We start from the raw sequence: 22,491 nt of genomic DNA, 5'->3' as shown, positions 1-22,491 counted from the left end.
TCATGAGGGTCTCTGGCCTTGGCCATTTTCTGTGCTTTTGTAGAAACGCCTTCTTCACAGGGAGCTCGCCAGGGACCCCTTGACTCTAATTTCTGTCAGTGTGTCCCCCGGAAGCCAGTCATAACCGTGTAGCTCCCTCGTACACAGGAGAGAGGTGTGGGCACGCAGGAGACCGTCCTCCTCGTCTCCATCACCAGCCTCTTCTAAGCATCATACTATGAGAGCAGTAGAGGAGGGAGACTAGCAGGTCGCGGAACCCGTAAGGTGTGTCAGGCATGCGGATAAGTGTTCTTCCCTATAATTTAACATAATCCTGGTAGCAACTCGGGAGGTAGCTGCTGTTTTTATTCAATTTCACAAACGGAGAGATTAAGGCTTAGGAGATTAATGATTGTGAAAGATGGCAAAACGAACACAGATTCTCAGGCTGGTGGACTTGACCCGCAGAACCTAAGCTCGTAGCCCTTACGATGTGGTGCTCTCTGGCTGCGCGAGTGGTCCTTCTCCCTCATATTCAGCCCGCGTGCGGGTATTTGGTAAGCCAAGGCCTGTGGCCATTAAAACCGGGGTCTAGTTTTGTTTCTGGCTTCTTAGACACCTTCCAGGGAGGATGTTTCCCCCTTCCTTTGTATCTTGGGCAGCTTTTGCCTTGTATCTGACATCCGACACTTTCTAGACTTCCTGAAAGTCTTCCTGAACCAGACCGGTTCCTGCTAGGAGTAAGACCGGTTCTTGGCTGCTTTCGGTGTGGTTTAGGAGCACGTCTTCTGTGTAGCAAGCCCTCCCACAAAGAAAGCTTACTACTGACCACCGCGAGGCCCTCTTCTCCAACAAACGTCATCCGTGCGTATTTCTCGAGCGCCTACCAACGTCACGGTAGTTTTTGGCTCAGAAATAGGGTGGTGGACAAGGCGGATGGAGCCCGCCCTCACGGAGCACCGTTCCTGCTGGCGGAGGACCTGCCCCTCCCTGACTTTCTGATCAATCCCGTCTTCTCCAGCTTTCTAGCCAAACCACCATGGTCCTCTCACGGTTCTTGAGTCAAGATCGGTGTCTGACAGAACTCCCTTAACAACACCTCTGCGTGACCGTCCCCTCCCGGATCGTACAGCCTCGGGGTCCTTTCAGGCACAGAGGAAGGAAGTGAATATCCACGAGCGTGTGCAGAACACCCTCGCGTTCATAACACACCCTCTCTTCTCATCATCGCAAAAGCTTAAGGAGGCAAAGATCATTACCCTCATTTTCAAATGAGATATCTAAAGGTCCTAGGGGTCAAATCGCAGAGCCTGACAAGGGTTGAGCTGCAGGTGGGAAGTCAGCCACCATGCTGCTGCTGGTACCCCTGGGCTGCCTGGAGCACCTGCCTCGGGGAAAGGCAGGGAGCAGCCCGCAGTTCCTGGGCCGGGGAGGAGGGCCACAGCTTGACTGAATCATAACCCACCACTCCGGGGCTCCTCCACCTCCAGCCCATCCACACAGAGCAGGGAGGCAGCCCCCCGGCTCCCACAGCTGCCTGCATAGTTTCTGCCTGGATTCTCCGCTATTGCGGTCTCTGAGGCTTCTCTATTGACTGATGGGCAGATCCTGAGCGAACCCAGCAACCGGGCCAAGGCCAGAGGAAGCCAGGCCGAGAAGGAGTTAGATTCAGCTTGGAGAGGATTCTTCTATTCCAGCAAAAGGGTTTTATTCATCTGACGTTTTACCTTTTGTTCCTTTAAAAGCCCATCACCTATAGAACGTATAAGAAAATAATTACAGTAAAAATTCAGATGCTGAACTTTCTAAACCTACATCTGTAAGTTATTGTAACATTTCAGGTGTGCAGTGTTTCTCCTGAGACATTGTTTTGGTGGGCTTATTTGTGGGGGAATATATCAGAGTTGTCCGAGTTTTGAGCATGGTGCTAAGTGACCCATTGTTGGTCCTTTCAGAAAAGGATCTGTGATTGTGTTTCTGTGTTTTTGAGGTAAGTCAAGGGATGATATCAACCGTGAGTCACTCGAAGGATTTCATATTCACAGAACACGGCCTAAGGGCTATATAAGTCGGGGCATTTGGGGAACTTTGTGCTGAGAAGGAACCGGGTAAGCGGGGTTGAGCCATTCGCAAGCTTAGAATGAAGTTTCTTCTGTTGGTGTTGACCGTGCTGGTCACTGCTTCGGGGACGGTTCCTCTGACCAAGTCTGCAGGCTCTAAAGAAGATGGTGGGCTGTTGGCTCAAGTAAGTATTGACCCAGCCTGATTTTTGTCTTCAAAATGTATTGCTTGAACTTGTTTTATCTTGGAAAGTACTACTTGAAAACTATTTTAGGAGACGACTTGCTTTTAGCACTGTAGCACTCTGCCAACGAGAAAAGTTGGAGAGGAGTGGTCTGAAACTCTCCCATTGACCCCGTCTTCTAGGTCTCTGCTTCCGGAACAGCTCCATCGGCTAACGCTTCCAGCTCTGAAAAAAACGTGACATATGCTCAGGTAAGTTCTGACGTTCAAGTGTTGATCCAGCCTGTTTGGTCTCTAAACTTGTTGCACTGAGGGCACCTGGGTGCCTCAGTCGGTGAAGCGTCTGCCTTCGGCTCAGGTCATGATCTCAGGGTCCTGAGTTCAAGTTCCGAGTTGGGCTTGGGCTTCCTGCTTGGGGTGCCTGCTTCTCCCTCTCCCCCCAGTTTTGCTCTCTCTCTCTCTCTCTCTCCACACACACACACACACACACACACACACACAATCTCTCTCTCTCTCAAATAAATAAATATTTTTTAAAAAATTATGGCATTTTACCAGTTCTATCTTGAAAAGTACTAGTTGAAAACTGGCTTAGGAGGCTTCAACACTATATTTTTCTTTGGCAAAGATGAACGTAGGAAAGTATTGGAAACGGTGTCATAAAATTGGTGGATGAATTTGTTCCTTTTACTAAAAAGCTTTTACTAAATAGCTTTGGCCAAGGAGAGTTAAATTAGAGTTCAACCTCTGCTCAGTATTTTATAATAATCATTTAATGCCATTTAATGATCTGAGATTTGAGCAACGGCTTGATGATGTAACCACTGCAGCCTGCCACGATGATTCAAGAATATTTTTACTTTCTGGCATCCCAGATATTTCTTCATGAGCCTGTTTTAAAAATAGGGGCTTTTTTCCCATTTGTTTCATTTCCCTAATTACATGAGTCCGGATGATCTCCCCGTTCTCTAAGATTCTTTTAACTTTGCATTTGCCATAGTTGCCCATTGTGTTGAGTTTTGGATTTTTAAGCAGGAAAATTTCATCCCCAAAATCAATAGTTTGTGCACCCTGAAAGTAAAGGTTTTGCTGCTTACCTGATGCTGTGATGGGCCAGATGCTGGAAGAGATTTTAAAGAGTAGACACATACGGTGTTTCCAGGGCCTTCCAGCGATCAGTGCTGCTGACAGTCTCTGACTCACCATGACAGCACCGAGAACTCAGATTTTTTCTCATGATGATGAATTGTCTGGAGCCTGTTTCAGAAGCACCAAAGTGCAGCTGCGTCAGCCACGCTGAGCCCCATCAGAAGCCCCTGCACGCGTGACAATGTCCAACTCAATGTATTTTTTTCCAGCGGTACCTGGAAAACTTTTATGGCCTCGTGATGGACGCACTTCCAACGACAAAAATGAAAGTCAGCAGGGACTTCATGGAGGATAAAATTCAGGAAATGCAACAGTTCTTGGGACTGAAAGTGACCGGGAAACTGGACCCATCTACCCTGGACATGATGCACATGCCCCGATGCGGGGTGCCCGACGTCCATCATTTCAGGACGATGCCGGGGAGACCAGTGTGGAGGAAACGTTTAATTACCTACAGGTAACACAGTAGCTGGGTGCCTTTCTGCCCTCCCTTAGGTCCCACCTCCGGAAACCTGAACCGTTTTGATAAAGCCCTCAGTCGGGAGGTAGTTAAGAAGCCTCCTGTCTTCAGCACAGTCCCTGTGTGAAAATTCATTCTTTCTGGAAGGGGGATTGTACACTCAAGGAGGAGTTGTTTGTCAGTCCAGAGCACAGTAGGAAGGTTGCTAATAAAAGGAGAATGAAGCTAGATCTATAATAACCAAGAGACAAGAGAACATTTTATAGGACAGGCAAGACAGAGAAACGAAGAGGCTAGGGAGTGAGGATAAAAGGCATACGCTTCCATGAACGTCAGTCCTGCACAAAGAAAGCCCCTCAGTCACGAATGAGAAGAACTGCAGTTAGATTCTGGTTAAGGAAGAAGCTGTCCAGGGATACACGTTTCTGTAGCTAATGATGCAGGATTTTGTTACCTGGACTATCGATTTGCGAAACGATTCTTTCTCCACCAGTGCAGGCAAAAATGAAGTGTCACAAGGAGACAGAATTAACACCTGGTTTCTCTCTCTCTCTCTCTCTTTGTTCTGCTGGTAAAGAATCAATAATTACACTCCTGACATGCGGCCTGCAGAGGTCGACTTTGCCATCCAGAAGGCTTTTCAAGTGTGGAGTGACGTGACTCCCCTGAAATTCAGAAAGATTAATTCAGGAGAGGCAGACATTATGATACTTTTTGCATCTGGAGGTAAAGAATGTGGACTTATTTCATCTGTGTCATCGGCATGGCCTCGAGCCTGTAAAGAAGGACTAATTTTCTTTCCTTTCCAAAAGCTCATGGAGACTACAGCCCTTTTGATGGCAGAGGTGGGGTCATAGCCCATGCTTTCGGACCTGCACTGGGGATTGGGGGAGACGCACATTTCGATGAGGCTGAAATCTGGACTAAAAGCTACAGAGGTAAGCAGAAGACACAAAAACAAAACAAACAGAAAACAGAAGAAAGCAAAACCACACATGACACGCCCTTTACAAATTCTAAATTATCTCCCAATTTTGAAAGGCTTCATTCTGAGAAATTATTATGGGGTGGAAAAACTCATTCTGACTATAATTGTGTCACTAAGTAAAATGTAACACTTTGTCTCAATTTCATCCTCTATAAATCGAGGATATTGGACTAGATTATCTTAAAGATCAGTTTTAAGAATCTGAGACATAGCTAGTTCCTTTGTGTGAATTCAAGAACCTTAAAAGCCACAGTTTAGAAAGGTAAAAACTGATTGAGGCGGTCAGTTTTTGTCAGGGCAGTCCATCAACTTGAGCCAACACAGATGCAGATTCTGGGTGTAGCAGACCTCCTAGGGTAGGCGGTCATCTGCGTGGTCCATTATATGCCGACCATTTCTTTGATTTATAGTGACACAGAAAGATGGAGTTATATTGTAGAAAATTTAGAAATCCCTGTATCAAAACACCAAGTTGTATGGTCACATGGTCTTCCGAGGTTCCGGGATAGGAATTACAGAACTCCCAGCGATTGTTGGATGATGCCTTGTGTGTATTTGCAGAGGACGCTGTAATTAACCAGCCCTCTCCGACATTTTGGGGAAGAGGGGTAACCAGCCTCCTCTGTTTGGAGGAATCGCCTCCCACTGGAAAATTCTCACCCTCCCATCACAAACCTTCCTAATGTTTCTAGGGGAAATTCTAGATTTTATGACTGACTCATATGGAAAGTAAATGGCAAGAAAGCCTTCAAGAATGGGCTCTGTGGAGATCCCCGCTCTCTGGCTGAAATCGCCACAGATGGGGCTGTTTCCATAGACCAGAAAGGCTCCTTGTTTTAGTCTGACCCATGACCCAAGGTTTATCAAATTCTTGATTGAGAAGAGGAGTTTTATATTGTTAAAAGACAACTGATGCAGAATTAGGTCCTCGCTGAGCTTCAAAGCCTCATTGATCAGGTTAAATTTGCTTGCATTTCATCCAAGGTTACTTTGGGTGTATAATCTTTTCATCCAATGTGATGGACTTGGGTTGGTTAACCTCATGAAATGTTTTAGAATTCTAAAGGATTTTAGGAAAAATAACATAGTACAGATCTTTACACAAAGAGGAAATTCAGAGCAGGAGATGGTTAGCAGGCAGCTCGTGGTAAAGCTGGGGCAGAGCACACATTTCCTGGTTCACTTATTTTGACCCAGGGTGTACTTCCCACCTGTCCATGTTGCCTTGTTTTTATTTGGCACAATTTTGTCCTTTCAAAAAGCTAAATTATTTATGAAAATTATAACTTCGAGTGCCCACTCTCAGCCTAATTTTGACCCAGTAATTAAATGAACAGTTCCCTCAGTGGCTGCTGTCATGGCGTTGGGTGATGGAGCGTGTGGATACAGAGACAAAGAGAACAGTCCCAACCCAGAAGAGCACACAATCTAGAAGGAAACAGAGCACATGCAGAAACCCATGATCTGAGATAAGGGCTGATGGTGGTCTTTTGTGCAAAGCCTTGTGGGATTGAAAGTAGGAGAAATCCAAGTTAAGGTCAAATTGTAATAGGTTGGGACATTTGACACATGTGGAGACATTTTGGGTTGTCCAAACTGGAAGGGATTTACTACTTGAATTTACGTGTTGAGCCCAGAGTTTTCTAAACACCTATGACACACAGGACAGCCATAAGCACAAGGAATGATCTGGCCTACACTGTCACCTGTGCCAACATTGAAAAGCCTTGGGTCAGAGGGAAAGGAGATGAGTCAATCTTCCCAAATGTGTCCGTTCTCCTCATGCCAGAGAGCAGCTATGTCATTGTCCTCGGACGCAGACATATTCACCGCTCTTTCCCCCCTTCTGGTTGGTTTCCTCTCAGGCACAAACTTGTTCCTCGTTGCTGTTCATGAGCTCGGCCATTCCTTGGGTCTTAGCCATTCCAATGATCGAAACGCCATCATGTTCCCGACTTACAGTTACGTTGACCCCAACACCTTTCGCCTCGCTGCTGACGACATACATGGTATTCAGTCTCTCTATGGTGAGTTGACTTTTTTTTTTTACCATTTTGCCTTACAAAGACACTCTTATGAATAATGTCATAGTATCTGCATTTGCATAAAAGGTTCACCTCTCTGTCTTCTGTCTGGAGCCCCATGAAAACCCTGTGAGGGAGGTAGCCCGCACGTCACCTGAGTTTTGTGGAAAAGCACAGGAGACCTCCTGTGCTCACTCCCGTGGCAGGAACAGAATCTGAGTCTCGGGCCTCAGGTTAGCTCTTTCCATCCACCACAGTGCCATCTTTGGAGAAGGCACACAGACAAATGATCGGCCTGGAACAGGAAAACCAAATCGGAAAGATCTTTATTGTCTGCTTCCTGTGAATGTCAGAGGCATATATAGATTTTTATCCATTTTTTCATCCAGGAAATTAATGTTTTAGGAAGAATAGCTCTTCCTCTTAGTAGCTAAAATGCAGATTTTTTCCCCCTAATGCTCCTTGAAATGTATTTTCAGGATGTCCAGAAAGGCGCCAACCCTCATCAGATCCTGACAGTAGACGAACATCCACCTGCAACCCCAGCTTGAGTTTTGATGCTGTCACTACAATGGGAAATAAAATCTTTTTCTTTAAAGACAGGTAAAAACATCTTCATATCTGACCAACATTAAAGGCTCTGTCCTTGGATTGTTAGGACGTTCTGTCAGAGAAGGGCGCAAAATGATGGCAAAGGATGCAGAGGACAGTTGAGGAGGGACACGGACTCGGTTCTGTCGGAAGTAGACAGCCTCGCGGCTTTGAAGGGAGAGTGGTGTGATCGTACTTTGTTTAGCGAGTAGACTGACGGGTGAAAAATGGATTTGCAGAAGGAATATGGGGTGAGGAAAGACGAGGTAGGATGTGAAGCCAGACCACTTGACTCTCAGTCAAAATGGTTACGTCTAGGGCTAAAATCAGGACGGCACCGATTAAAAAGTCCTGACTCTTGATTATGGAGAAGGGAATACAGCACAGATTGCAGCGGAGATTGGAGGGGTGGGGTGTGGAGAATATTAGAATTTGGTCGGTGGGACAGTAGTCTCCATTTCTTAGACTGAAGAATAATTGGCACACTCTGTTGTGTTCGTGTCAGGTGCGCAACACGGTAGTTGGGTGATCATGTACGTGTTACAAAGTGGTCTGGTTTCCTCCTCACCATATGGAGTTGTTACAGCATCGCTGACTCTGTTCCCTGAGCTGTACATTTCATGCCTGTGTCTTACTACAGCACTGAGGTTTGCCCCTCCCAACCCCCTCCCCACGGGCAACCATCGTTTTATTCTCTGTGAGTCTGTTTCTGTTTTGTTTGTTCATGTGTTTTGTTTTGTTTAGATTCCACATTTAAGTGAAATTGTGTGATGTTTCTCTGTCCGATGTATTTCATTTAGCATGTGCTCTAGGTCCAGCCACGCTGTCGCTGACGGCAGGATTTCATTCTTTTTTACGGCTGACCCTCCTCCGTGTGTGGCATCTTCCTCAGCCATTCATCCGCTGGTGGAATTTACGTCGCTTCCATATCCTGGCCGTCGCTGTGAGCGTGGGGCTGCCTCTGTCTTTTCTAATTAGGGTCTGTTTGCTCTGGATAAGTTCCTGGAAGTGGAATTGTTGGATCGTACGGTGTTTCTATAGTTAAGTTTTTGAGGAACCTCTGGCTGTTTTCCACAGTAGCCGCGCCAGTTTGCATTCCCACTGAGGGCACAGGGTTTCCTTCTCTCCGCATCGCTCTCTCTTGTCTGACCCTAGACCTCTGACAGGTGTCAGGTGACATCTCACTGTGGTTTTGAGCATCTTCGAGTGTACCCGTTGGCTGTCTGCATGTCTTCTCTGGAAGGATATCCATGCAGTTTGTTGATTTTTAAAAATCAGATTGCTTAATTTAAAAACAAAAACAAAAAAACATTGAGTCGAGTTCCTTATATATTTTGGATGTGTCTCTTGCAAATACCCTCTCCTATTAGGTTGTTTACCTTCTCATAGTGTTGATGATTTCCTTTGCTGTACAAAAGTACAAAAGCTTTTTAGTTTGATGTAGGCCCACTTGTTTATTTTTGCTTTTGTTGTCCTTGCTGAGGGGATGGATCAAAAAAAAAAAAAAAAGAAAAGAAAGAAAGAAAAAAGAAATTTCTAAAGCCAATGTCACAACTGGTTTCCAGTTTCTGCATTTAAATCTTCCATCCGTCTGGAGTCTGTTTCTGTGTGTGGTGTGAGGAGCTGGTCCAGTTTCATTCCCCTGCATGTGGCTGTCCAGTGTTCCCAGCACCATTTGTTGGCGAGACTGTCTTTACCCTGTTCTTGGCTCCTCTGTCATAAATTAATTGACCATATAAGTGTGGGTTTATTTCTGGGTTCCTTATTCTGTTCTGTTGATCTGTGTGGCTGTTGTTCTGCTGATACCATCGTGTTCTGATCAGTTTAGCTGGGTTGTGTAGCCTGAAATCTGGGAGCATGTTACATCCAGCCTGTTCTTTCTCAAGATTGCTTTGGCTATTTGGGATCTTTTGTGGTTCCATATAGATTTTAGGACCCTTTGTTCTAGTTCTGTGAGAAATCCTATTGGTATTGGATAGGGTTGCAGTGGATCTGTAAATCACTTTGGATAGTGTGGACATTCTAACGATATTGCTTCTCACAGTCCGTGAGCATGATATACGTATGTCCATTTGTTTGTGTCCTTTTCAGTTTCTTTCATCGGTGTCTTTTAGTTTTCAAAGTCCTGATCTTTCACCTCTGTGGTAAAATTCATTCCTAGGTATTTCATTCATTTTGATGCAGTTATAAGTGGAATTATTTCATTAATTTCTTCTGATAGTTTGTTATTAACATAGAGAAATGCAACAGATTTTGAATGCTGATTTTATATCCTGCATCTTTACTGAGTTAGCTCACTTATTAGTTCTGCCAGCTCACTTATTAGTTCTGCTAGTTTTTTGGTGACCTCTTGAGGGTTTTCTGATGATGGTACCACATCATCTGCAAAAAACGGCAGTGTCAGCGCTTCCTTTCCAGCTTGCACGCCTCTTACCCTTTCCTCGCCGAGTTTCTGTGGTGAGCACTTCTGCTGCTACACTTGCCTTGTTTCATTGATCTTGAAAATGTTTTTAGTCTTTATTTCATTTATTTCTACTCCAAATGTTATTATTTCCTTCTTATAACTAACTTTGGCCTTTGTTTGTTCTTTTTCTAGTTCCCTCAGGTGTAGGGTTAGATTATTTATTTTAGGGACACCTGTGTGGCTCAGTCAGATCCTAGGGTCGGGATCCTAGGGTCCTGGGATCGAGCAGGGATCCTGCTTCTCCCTCTCCTTCTCTCCCTCCCCCTGCTTGAGCTCTTTCTCTCTCTCTTTCTCTGTCAAATAGGTAGTTAAAATCTTTTTAAAATAAAGATTATTTATCTGAAATTTCTCTTGTTTTTTGAGGTAGCCCTGCATCAATATGAACTTTCCTTTTAGAACTTTTTTGCTGCATCCCCAAGATTTCAGAATGTTGTGTTTTCATTTTCATTTGCCCCAAGGTATTTTTTTTATTTCTTTTTTGATTTCTTCATTGGTTGTTTAGTAGCACATTATTCAGTCTCTACATTTATAGAGTTTCTTTTTCCAGTTTTCTTCTTGTCATTGATCTCTAGTCTCATTTTCTTCATTCTTGAGATTCAAAAACTGAGACATTTGGGATAAATAGGTTCTTTTAGATTACAAAACTGGTAAGGGAATTGTGGGTGCAGACTAAAGCCTATATCCCTTGATTTCAAATATCAGGGGATCTTCACAAGGTGACTTGACCATCTAATTATTGTTATTATTTTTTGTGTTTTTTTTTTATTATGTTCAGTTAGCCACTGTTAACATTATTGTTATATAAAAGAATTAATTGAGATCCATTCCTTGTGGTGCTGCTATCAAGACATCCTGGAACAGAACGTGAGGATATTGGGGGAAAAAAAACCCATTAAGTCATTTCACAGGTCCTTCCCAGTGACCATTTCATGCTTCTTGAGTCTGTCGTGATTTTTAACATGTATTAAATGTCTTTCATCAGATTCTTCTGGTGGAGGTACCCTGAGAGTCCAATGAGCAACGTTAGTTTCATTTCTTCTCTGTGGCCGACCTTACCATCTGACATTCAAGCTGCTTATGAAGTTGGACCCAGAAATCAAGTTTTTCTCTTTAAAGGTAACTCTAATGTTTTGTTTGCTACTGAGTCTACTGAGTTTGCTACTTGCTATATTCAAGGAAGAGAATAAATGAAGGAAATGCTACTAATTTTTATAAACATAGAAAGAAACACTCCAGACTTAATTCATGGTGAGTCTGAACTATGAGCTTTATAAAAAGAGCTTAAATACCTAAGTAATGTGTAAAAATTTCAAGAGAAGTTTGTCGAATATAAGATCATAATCCTTGTGGAAAAGCTACAGAACCGTAGGAGACAAAAGCACGTTGGCGAGCAGGGAGCAGCGTGTTTCGGAACTGCGGTGAAGAGCAGTGTCACCCGTACTGAGTCAGTGTTTCTGTTACTCTTTCAGTATGCACCCAGCGGATCTTCTCTCTTTCTCTTCACAGATGATAAGTACTGGTTAATTAGCAATTTGAGAGCACAGCCGTACTATCCCAGGAGCATACATTCTTTGGGCTTTCCTGACTTTGTGAAAAAAATTGATGCAGCTGTTTTTAACCCACTTCTCTATAAGACCTACTTCTTTGTAGGTAACCAGTACTGGAGGTGAGCTTTAATGACTGGTAATGTGACTCCTAACATTCCTGAAACTGGCAGGGAACGGGGTGTTTGGTAGGTAGTCTTTCTGTGTAAACTCCCGAGGAGCCTCCACCTTCCTAGGAGGGGAATGAAGGGGACACAGATCCGGACTAGCTAGTGTCATCCTAGTTCTGTTCCCTGCACTTCGGGACTCTGGTTTGAGATGGCACTTTCAATAAAATGTCACGTCGTGAGTCACAGCAAGAAGCACACTGGGGAGCAGGGGCACAGACGGACGAGATACAGTGTTCACACAGTCCATCCAGGGGGTGTGGCTTTCCAGGTTCCTTTTCATAACCACTGGACCCAAGGAGACGAATGAGGAGACCATCTTTGAGGGGCAGTGAATCCTGCAAGGTCCTCACCTACAGGGAATGGGACCATCAGGCTTCCTAAAGCCAGACCAGGCCCTGGCAGAGGCATTGTGTGGGCTGGGGAAAGTTCCTGACCAGAAGTCGGGACCTTTAGGGTCTGACCTGTAGGGACTTGGAATCAGTCAGTGAGTTAATTTGGTCCTTGGTTTTCTTATCGGTGCAAAGAGAGGCCTCTGAAGAGAGACTGGGTGGGTTTTATGGTTCGTGTCAGGAAATGCCGAGCTCTTCACCATGAGATGTTTTTCAAATGGAGGCCTTACTGATGATTTCCCCGCTCAGGTTCAATGAGAGGAGACGACTCATGGACCCTGGTTATCCCAAACTGATAACCGACTACTTTCCGGGACTTGGACCCACAATCGATGCCGTCTACTATTACAACAGTAAGTAGATCGGGAAGCCATGAAGATACTGAAAATCCCTTTTTAAAACACGGATGATGATAAAGACTTCAAGGTCAGAGAACAGGGATTCAAACAGGAAAAGAGCCGGACCCTGCGGTTCTCTGTAGGGCTGCAGAGGGAAAATTCAGAGCCTGTTTGGTTTAGCACAGGTGGGCTGAAGGTTGAGTAACACAGCACCAACCCTTGGTTTCTAGTGTGGGTCAGCGTGTGGGAGCGTGTGATTGTCGGCCCCTGAGCGCCGGAGTTTCTGGAGCGTCTGATAGCATCAGGGCAGGCGGTGTATGCAGGCGGGCGAGTGGCAGGACTCAGGCAAGCTGGGCTAGTGCTCTTTTTTACACCTCGCATCTTTGACCTTCCTCACAGCCCCTCCCACCCCGCGTGGGCCCTTGTGGTCTAGGCCTCCGGGTGGGATACGAAACACTTGAGTCTGTTGGTGTCTGTGTCTGGGAATATCTTTAGGCAAAGCCAGCCGAAGCGAATGGTCAGCTGGGCCGAGGCATTTAGGTTTATTAGCCCCCGACCATGTCTTTCTTACTCCTCCATCAAGACCCCTCTGTGCCCCACCGCGCCCAATTTCCTCCCTCCCAGGTGAGTTCTGCACCTGGAGTGCGGCTTTTCAAAATCACATCTTCAGAGTCAGTTTTAAGATGAAACTGTCGTCTCAATGACATTAATGAAGGTAGTTAGTGGTGAAATGAGGGCCGTAATCAGATATCCGGAGCAGCCCCCCGCGCAGGTCCCCAGCACCTACATTCTCACATGTCTTGTATAGATGCTCTGTAACATTCGGTCTTCTATAGATAACCCATAAAAGCATAGATCTGTGTTTTCTTCTTTTTCTTTTAAAGAAATGCAAGTGAAGAATTAAACGACTCGATTTGTTTTCATTTTTAGGACACTACTATTTCTTCCAAGGATCAAACATATTTGAATATGATGTCGTATCCCAACGTGTCACCAAAGTGCTGAAACAAAATATCAAGTCAGGTTGTTAGGAATGGTGTAGTTGGTGGTGGTCAGTTCCCTTCAGTCAAATAAGTATTTATTGCATCCTTGCTACGTGGCTAGTGTGTGTAATACCACAGGGACATGTGTCTTAAGGTAAACCCTATAGGCTATAGAAAAACTATCATATAGACAGTGACTATGCAAACTACATAAGATTTTTTTATTTTGAAAACCGTCATTGTGGGGTGCTTGGGTGGTTCAGTGAGTTAAGCCTCTAGCTTTTGCTCAGGTCATGATCCCAGGATCCTGGGATGGAGCCCCACATCGGGCTCTCTGTTCGGCGGGGAGCCTGCTTCCCCTTCTCTCTTTGCCTGTCTCTCTGTCTACTTGTGATCTCTGTCTGTCAAATAAATAAATAAATAATCATTTAAAAAAAGAAAAAGAAAAGAAAACCCTCATTGTCAACTTTTACTTGATTCAACTATTAAGCTTGGAAACAGGCACTTTATTGAGGAGCAACAGAATATCTTGGTCCTAGAACAACCAAGAACTGAGAAATGATCATTATTTCTTTGCCTTAACTAACATTAAGCAATGACTAGTTTCTGTGGCCATTAAGTGCTTCAGCAAGTGTATCATTTCAATTGTTTCAGAGTAGAAACAGAATATACCAGAAAATGACATTTACTGTAAGTAACATAGATGTGGATTATATAATCATGGTGACAATGTTATTTATTTTGTCATCAGTGTTGATTTTTCTAAATCTTAAATGAAGTATATATGTATATTTTTTTCTTTTGCTCCAATAAAAACTTTGAAAGAAAGCACTTGGTTTCTGAGAATTTTTTCTTGAAAAACAATGTGTATTTCGAAAATAGTTCTGGACCTGCTCCTGAATAAAGCAAATCTCTACATAACTACCATCGAGTGAATGAGAATGGCAAACGGGAAAAACGTTATATTTGTCTTGGCAGCATGTTGAAGGCCACCTAGTCTGGGGTCGGGGCACGTCCTCCAGACCATGTGTGAGCCCGAGGAGCACTCCCGGCGCTCAACAATGAGCCTGGACAGGAGAGATGGAATGGGAGCTCTCTGTTCTCGTGTAATCTCTACGGCAGCTGGGCTCACTGTGTAATCGCTGCATGACCTCGAGAAAATATAAAGTCTCAGCTTCCTTAACTTCAGGAAGAAGCAGTGGCGTTAGCTGCCTCATAAATAGACTGAGAAAAAAAGACACATCGTGCTGGTGGCTTGGACTGCCTCTGCCCGTTGTCACTGCCTTGACACCCACACTCCCCATTTTCTGTGTCATACGCACACCTGGGAGAGCTCCAACTAAGAGGATGTGGGTTCATGGAGTGCTTGGAATTTTTCATTTATTTGCAGACACTGTTGATTGGCATTAATCGTTTTTAATTAATGGAATGAACTGAGGTCAGAAAGTGTGGAGATGTGGAGATCAGAGATTCTGCATGGGGTTGGAGTTCTCCCCTCTTCGGAGCTTAGCTCTGTCCTCAAATACTTGCTTCTTCAATGTAATAGTCCCAGCGTTGTCTTTGCAAGGCATAGGGTCGCGTTATTCTGAGAAGAAATGTCACTTCCCCGCAGGGAACTGCCTACTGGACATCCTTCAAAAGAAGAGAGTTCCCCGTGGGATTAGCATCAAAAGAAAACCGCGGTATCTGGCTTGAGTTGTCTTTGGCCTTAGGTAGCTCAGGGGGAGCTGTTTCTCCTAAATGAGGACGGCACTAGAACGAAAGCCAGGACTGCGTTGGGCTCCGTCCGTCTCGTCGGGCTCGCGAGAAAGGCCTCCGGAGAGTTACGAGGGGCCCTTCCTCTGTCGGCCTCTGTTTCCGTTACAGCTTTACGTTTTAACAAACCCTCACAGCGGTCGCCGTGGGCCGGGCACTGCTCTAAGTGATGCACACACATGGTTTCGTGGCCAGCGTGAGGCAGGTGCCATCCTTCTCATTTTTCAGATGTGAAAACCAAGGCCCTGAGAGGTGAACTTACTTGCCCAAGGTCACACAGCCTTGCAGCTGCAACTCAAAGCTGGCCAGTTTGACTCTAGACTCTGTTATTAACCGCCATAAAATTCTGCCTTTCAATGTCCTGAAGTCAGAGCAAACGTGGCACTCCGCACCACGTCACACTTCCACTGAGCTGCTCAGTGGAAAGGTCTCTAACACGTCAGAAGGGCTCTCCTGTGTGTCCAGTCCACGGAATATCACTTTGCTTGGGAAAAGTAGTGGAAGCTAATGTCTGGAAGAAATTATCCCACACCTGGAGGCTGGAGGGCTGGGCATTTGGACATCAGCTGGAGAACTGCTGATTTTATGAGCGTGAGCGCCTTTGACTTCTCATCAACTGGATGATTTTATAAATTCATAAGGACAGAAATAGTATAAAAATGGCAATAATGAAAATTGTTTCTTCTGGCAGCAATACAAATAAATTCAAATAAAGGATACCTGTTAGAAGTATAATTGATTTCTGCCTGGTAGAAGACACAACCCCAAACATGACATTCCATTGCTCTGTAAGATATTAATGCATTTAACATCATCAGAAAATTCGTCCTAACATTTCTTACTGCACATATACTTTTAAGATCTTTCTTTAGACCAATTCCCTCATTAGTTAATGAGCTGGATAATATCTTCAACATGTTCATCTCATATGTACATTGAAGTCACTTTTAACTTTTTTGAAAATTATACTTGAGCACCATTCAGCCACCAGGAGCACAGAGCGCTCCCACCGTCTGGGCCACCAGCGGGAAGACCACACGCTGGTGGAGCAACTCCTCAAGCCAGACAGAACCAATATCCAGTCCTCCTCATCCTGTCTGCTTTCTACCTCTAACCGTGCGGCAGAGGACGCTGTCCCTTCTGGGAGGCCTACAGTTTCCCAGTTTCACCTTTTTTGCCTTTGTTCCTTCATTGAAAAGTATTTATTGAGAATCTACAGATTCTAGACTATGAAAGGCAGGAGGGGCCTAAGAGGACTGAGACAGCTTCTGCCCTCAAAGGCACGAAATGCAAAAACATAAAAAAGATGCATAAAGAACAAATCACTATGTAATTAAGAGGGTAGACTAACAAGTATGTAGCAGATACGGGGCACAGAATACTGTGGAAAATGGTATTCTTGACGTGCTTTAAAATGAGAGAAATCTGTCAAGCAGAAAAATGTTAAACTAAGGGGATCCAAGACAGAAGCAGCAACCTCTTTAAAGACCCGTAGTACACAAAGAGTAGCGCTGTAGGGACTGGAGCACGCGGTGCGAAGGAAGACCAGCAAGGGTAAACGCCATGTCATGAGCGACCGTTCCCATGAGTCTGACCCTTGTCTCATAAATGACCTGGCTTTGTTGGAGGGACTTGAGAGAGAAATGACTAAGTTGCTTATTAGAACGTCGTTCTGATGCAGTGTGGACGTAGATCAAAGGGCTTAAGGCTAAGTCTGAGGGAGAACAGCTACTGTTGCTGAGGAACACGGGAGACCTGGGCACCTGTCCTAGGCGTGGGTAGGACAGAGACGATGCTGGAGCGGGGGTCTGTAACCGCTGGACGGGAGAATGTGGAAGGCTTAGTGACTGCTTTGCATGTGGTGATGACTGGAAAGCAAGGATAGAGGATGGTATCTTAAGGCTCTGGTTTAAGAACTTAACTTGAATAGGGACCAGGTGAGGAGAAGCAGGTCAGGGAGGAGGTAGTGGTGGGATTGATGGAAGGGAGATCATCAGGGCTGCTGGGTCTGGGAGCCTTAGGACATTCAGGCGGGGATGTACAGTAGTGAACAGGGCAGAATCAGGCCCAGTAAAAAGAAATGAAAATACTGTATCCCACAGCTCGTAGGGGAGGGTAACAACTTAGTAGTTAACGGGATGTAGCAGAAGCACAATTAATAGGCTTTACAGGAAGCATTATCCCTCGGGGTGATTTGCTAGCGTTATTACTAGAATATCAAAACATTCTGTGGTTGTAAGGTACTAAAGGGAAGGATTGTGCTTACTTATCCAAGACAACGTCCAGCTCACAGAGATTAAAATCCAGGGTTTGTCTTTCTGTGGTTAGCATATAAACATAACTTGCCAGGGTCACTTTTGTTTCTGGTCATATTGGAGACACGAGTACTGAATTTTCATTCCTGCTGTGATCAATTAAAAGATTGGGCAAAGTGTATGAAGCAGCTGATTCCGTTCACGGGGTGCCAGGAAGTAGAGTCCAGGAGAGAAGAGCAACCATGCAGGCCCAAAAATCTCCCTTGCTTTTCTATCTTCAGGGAGTTTCTGAACAGAGCACACGGGAAGGGACCCCAGCAGAGCATGTTGTTTCCCTGAGTGAGGAGACCGTCACTGAAGTCCAGGGAGATGGACGTGGCTGTACTTGGCAGAGCAGAGTGGGAAGAAGAGAATGCTGTCAGGCTGTGCAGAGGGAACATTCCGGAAATGGAAAGAGGAGTCCCCGTGGGTCTGTCAATGAATGCTAAGCTACATATGTATCTCCAGGAAGCCCCAGACTGACCAAGCCCCAGGCGTCGCACAGGACTGGGAGAGCTTCTGCCCCATCCAGCTGGAGGGGAGGACAGAGAACGCTTGCGGTGACCAGTAAAGCTACCATAAGAGGAGGACTGAAAAGCCCTCAGAGGAAGCCTACACTAAACCCATCCTAAAAATGTTTAAAATCAAACCTTGGGGGGCGCCTGGGTGGCTCAGTGGGTTGAGCCGCTGCCTTCGGCTCGGGTCATGATCTCAGGGTCCTGGGATTGAGCCCCGCACCGGGCTCTCTGCTCAGCGGGGAGCCTGCTTCCCTCTCTCTCTCTCTGCCTGCCTCTCCGACTACTTGTGATTTCTCTCTGTCAAATAAATAAATAAAATCTAAAAAAAAAAAATCAAACCTTGGAAAAAAGATCGTGGTGAGCTCTAGGTTATTTAACTGCCTGCCCCTACTAAAAATTGAACACTTTTTAAAGAAAAAATTTAAAAATATAAATATCTAACCTTATAGCATCCAATGTCTGTCATCCAATAAAAACTCACCAGATATGCAAAGAAGTCTGAAAATGTGACCCATAATACAAAAAACAATGAGTCAATGGAAACATATGCAGGAATGATAGAGATGATGAGATTTACAGACAAAGGATGTTAAAAACAGTTATAAATAAATTCCAGTGTTTCTTGGAAAACACAGACATAATACAGACAGAAATGAAAGATATGAAAAGTGAGTAAATGGAACCAGAGCTGGAAAGCAAGAATTTCCATTGGATTCATTTTCAGATCAGACTAATCATTTCTTAGTCTCTTCTCGCTTGCTTCTGTTTGTGGTTTCATCTTTTGTGTCTTTATACCTTTATAATTGTGTGTGTGTGTGTGTACACACACAGTACATACAACATACACTAATACATTGTATATAACATATGATACACAGATTTCATAATGAGCACTGGGTGTTCATGACTAATGAACCTCTGGACAATACATCAAAAACTAATGACGTGCTTAACTATATGTTCACTAACTGAACATAATTTAAAAAAATTTCCGAAGACCTTGTGGATCTAAATGTGGTATTTGGTCTTTCTATCGACTTTCATTCCTAGAATTTGTTCCCTTGTATATTAGGAGAATTTGTGGGATCCATTTTTAAGAATCTTAATTTGCAGCAATCTAGAGGTTCTAAAAAGAGCATGCTGGGTTTTTTTCCCCCTCAGGAATATTGGTTATTGCTTCTGTTAGGAAGCAAAAGGATTTTTCTCATCTGAAACCACCTGGGTCTCTTTCTAGGATTTGTGGCAGGAGCTTTTAGGTGCAAAATCTCTACCTTGCAAATTGTTCAAGATTTAGTGTCCTCAGGGTCCTTCTGACATAAGCACGTGACCTTGGAGAATTTCCCTCCCCCCCCCCATTTGTTCTCCACTAGCTGTTCATTCTTCCTTAATCTAGCTTCAACCCATATGTCTGTGTGTGTGTGCATGCGTATGTGAGTGTGTGCAGGGGGAATGGGGAGCCCTGGAGATGCCAAACATCTCCTCCAAGCCCAGGGAAGCATTAAAAAGTGAGCTTCATTGGTCTGAGGCTGTTTCACAGGGAGGGGACGTTTTAGACTGTGTCATCTGCTCCAGTGTGGGGGGGACATGTGCGGTATTGATCAGTCAGGAAATTTGCACGGTGGTTCACGGACCTAAAGCAGCTTCGTGGACCTCTTTGCATCTCAGGGAAAATAGCACACGTTTGTGAGGTTTGTTCTGAGGATTCGCATCGGCGGCGTTCTTGGTACTTCCTAGTTACTCACCTGGAGTTTGTTTCTTCCCATCTGGTCTTCTCCCTGACCCAGAACTCCCCAGACTTGCTGTTTTCCTCCAGCAGTCTGTTCACATCCCAGCAACTTCTCTGACTTTCAGGGGCTCCCTCTGCCATTTTCTCCATATTTCTTTCCTTCCCAGTTACTAAAAATTGTTCAAAGTTAGAAATAGGGTCACACCATTTTTTGCCATCACTCTAGATATCCAATTGTTATGAATAATCATGTTTACTCTGTGCCTAGGAGTGTGTGTATATAGTATATTTGTTTCTGTAATATATATCAAGCTTGTAGGATAGACTTTTATTGCCTTTTTAAGAACAAAAATGAAAGGGCTTAGAGAACATAAGTGGTTTTTCTGTGTCACAGAGCTGGTAGGTGCCAGACTCAAACTGAGGGCTGTTTAACTCCAGACTCCAGTCGGAAACTCCGACTTTCCTTCTTTTGGCTGATAATCTTTTAACTAACAAGGAGCACGATCTGATAGTAATTGGCTCCATGACTAATGGCAAAATTAAAAATCTGTAAATTATCATCAAACCCCCAAATCCCAGGCTTCTGTACTTTCTTACAGCAGTTGAATTAGCAAGAAGATATCTTAGGAGAGATGTGAATACAAGTGAGGTTTGAAGAGACATTTTTCCACTTAAGCCCTAAATTCATAACTTAGAACAGCATGTTCCCATCCCGTAACTGAGTAACATATGACTTTGAAAAGAAACAGGGATTGTGAAATGTGTTTTGGGACACAAAGGTATCAAAGTGGGTGTTTATGCTCAGAACCTGAGGACTGGGTTTTCTGATCAGCACTCCGGAATTCGCGGCCAGCGAGACTTTGCGAACTGTTTCAGGAATTGGAATGTTGACTAACCTTGGTGAGCGAGGAGGCTTTGTGGATTTCTGAAGCTCCATGACACACTGTGACTGCTCCTAGGTCCTAACTGGGTCACATCTGGGCAGCATGAGTGGAGGGCGAGGGCAGGAAAGCCTGGAAGTGGAAACACGACGTGGAAGTCGGGGACTGAAACTGATGAGCAGTGCCCTCCGAACTGCGACAGATTATCGGACGGACACTGGGTTAAGAGACGCATAGAGGGATGCAGTTTTTTAAAATGTGGAAGCTTGAGAGATGACATTTGTGGGGACAGTTAAGTCCAGGCAAGGAGGGGGCAGGAAGCAATGAGATGCAGGGACCGGCGTTAGTCTGCAGAAGCTGCAAACTCGGGCTTCTGGTTTTCGGGGTTTCGACTGGACAATGTTCGCATCATCCTGCTATTTAGTTTATTCGTGGTCTTGAGCTAATGTTTGCATTTCCTGAGCTTCTGTTTGTTTCACGTGTGAAATGAGGATGCTGATCTTCACCGTACGGTGCAGGTGTGAGGGCCAGACACACCGCCACATCGCAGATGACAGGTATGTGGTCTCTGCCTTTCTGGAAGAACGGGTCTGAATATACATCTGTTTGACCATATTACACACACCGACACATTAATTACCTAAAACCATATAAAGTAATGAAAGTTTAGAAACTTGATTCCGTTTTTCTCACAATGTAGTTTTAGTGGGGAAAAATCCAGAACACCAACACCAGTGACGTTGAATGAGTTCATCCTGCCTTGGTATGTACCCAACGCTCAGTTTAGCAATGACAATATAAACCTTCGTTTTGTCATTCTTACATAATGCGACACCCTCCCCCAAAGAAGTGTCAACTTTAAAAATCATGATTCAAAGAAGATGAGGTGTCCCAAGGCAGTGCCTAGGACCGTTGCAGCAGATCTGTCAGGACGATGGACATTACTGGTTTTAGGTATTTCAGAGAACTTGAAGAAACCTAATTCCCAGGAGAAAGCACTTACAAATTTCAGAGTTCCAGCAAAGAATATATGGATAGCAGAAGAAAAGGCCATTCAGTACATACCCAAGGCTTTCTTCTGTTACAGAGGTGCGTAAGCCATGGGGTAGAGACAAGTATTCAGACTTGCAATGGCCAGATCCTATATAAAAACAGAATTTTGACCCACAATCTGTGACAACATGCCCAGGAAACCAATTCCCTTATCTACAATAAACAGCTCAGGAAGGCAGCCTGCTCTAAGTCAGACTTGCTGGAAGCCAGATTGTGATCTCTAGTAATAATCCAGGACACCAAACAGTAACTTCTGTGGCAATATAAGGGAACATAAGTTCCAAACATGGTGGACGGTGCTATACTGGGCTATCTTATTTTACCTAAGTGTAGGAATTTTTTCCCTTAAATTGTATAGCTTCGAATAGAAGAATGAAACTTGACCATTCTCTTACACCATACACAAAGATAAACTTTAAGTGGATAAAAGAACTCAACATGAGGCAGGAATCCATCAGAATCCTAGAGGAGAACATAGGCAGTAATCTCTTCGACATCAGCCACAGCAACTTCTTTCAAGATATGTCTCCAGAGGCAAAGGAAACAAAAGCGAAAATGAACTTTGGGGACTTCATCAAGATCAAAACCTTCTGCACAGCAAAGGAAACAGTCAGCAAAACAAAGAGGCAACCCACAGGATGCGAGAAGATATTTTCAAATGACACTACAAAGGGCTGATATCCAAGATCTATAAAGAACTCCTCAAACTCAACACACACAAAACAGATAATCATGTCAAAAAATGGGCAGAAGACATGAACAGACACTTCTCCAAAGAAGACCTGCAAATGGCTAATAGACACATGAAAAAATGTTCATCATCATTAGCCACCAGGGAGATTCAAATCAAAACCACATTGAGAAACCACCTTACACCAGTTAGAATGGCCAAAATCAACAAGACCATAAACAAGTGTTGGAGAGGATGTGGAGAAAGGGAA

At 44.4% G+C, this 22,491-nt stretch overlaps 1 protein-coding gene across 1 annotated transcript; it reads left to right on the top strand.

The window, feature by feature from the left end:
* The first annotated feature begins 2,056 nt into the window (after nucleotides 1-2,056).
* On the top strand, nucleotides 2,057-13,620 carry MMP12 (matrix metallopeptidase 12). Its single transcript, XM_004764450.3, has 11 exons — nucleotides 2,057-2,224; nucleotides 2,407-2,475; nucleotides 3,582-3,829; nucleotides 4,410-4,558; nucleotides 4,645-4,770; nucleotides 6,686-6,847; nucleotides 7,324-7,447; nucleotides 10,882-11,015; nucleotides 11,406-11,565; nucleotides 12,252-12,355; nucleotides 13,271-13,620. Exons 1-11 carry the CDS (start codon nucleotides 2,120-2,122, stop codon nucleotides 13,369-13,371), a joined length of 1,482 nt encoding a protein of 493 aa, XP_004764507.1. The 5' UTR covers nucleotides 2,057-2,119; the 3' UTR covers nucleotides 13,372-13,620.
* Nucleotides 13,621-22,491: the final 8,871 nt, after the last annotated feature.

The sequence above is a fragment of the Mustela putorius genome, unplaced genomic scaffold, assembly GCF_011764305.1.
Source record: "Mustela putorius furo isolate JIRA1106 unplaced genomic scaffold, ASM1176430v1.1 tig00000198_pilon_pilon_pilon, whole genome shotgun sequence".
Taxonomy (NCBI): domain Eukaryota; kingdom Metazoa; phylum Chordata; class Mammalia; order Carnivora; family Mustelidae; genus Mustela; species Mustela putorius.
The sequence above is the reverse complement of the archived record's forward strand: the minus strand, read 5'-3'. Positions and strand labels throughout refer to the sequence as shown.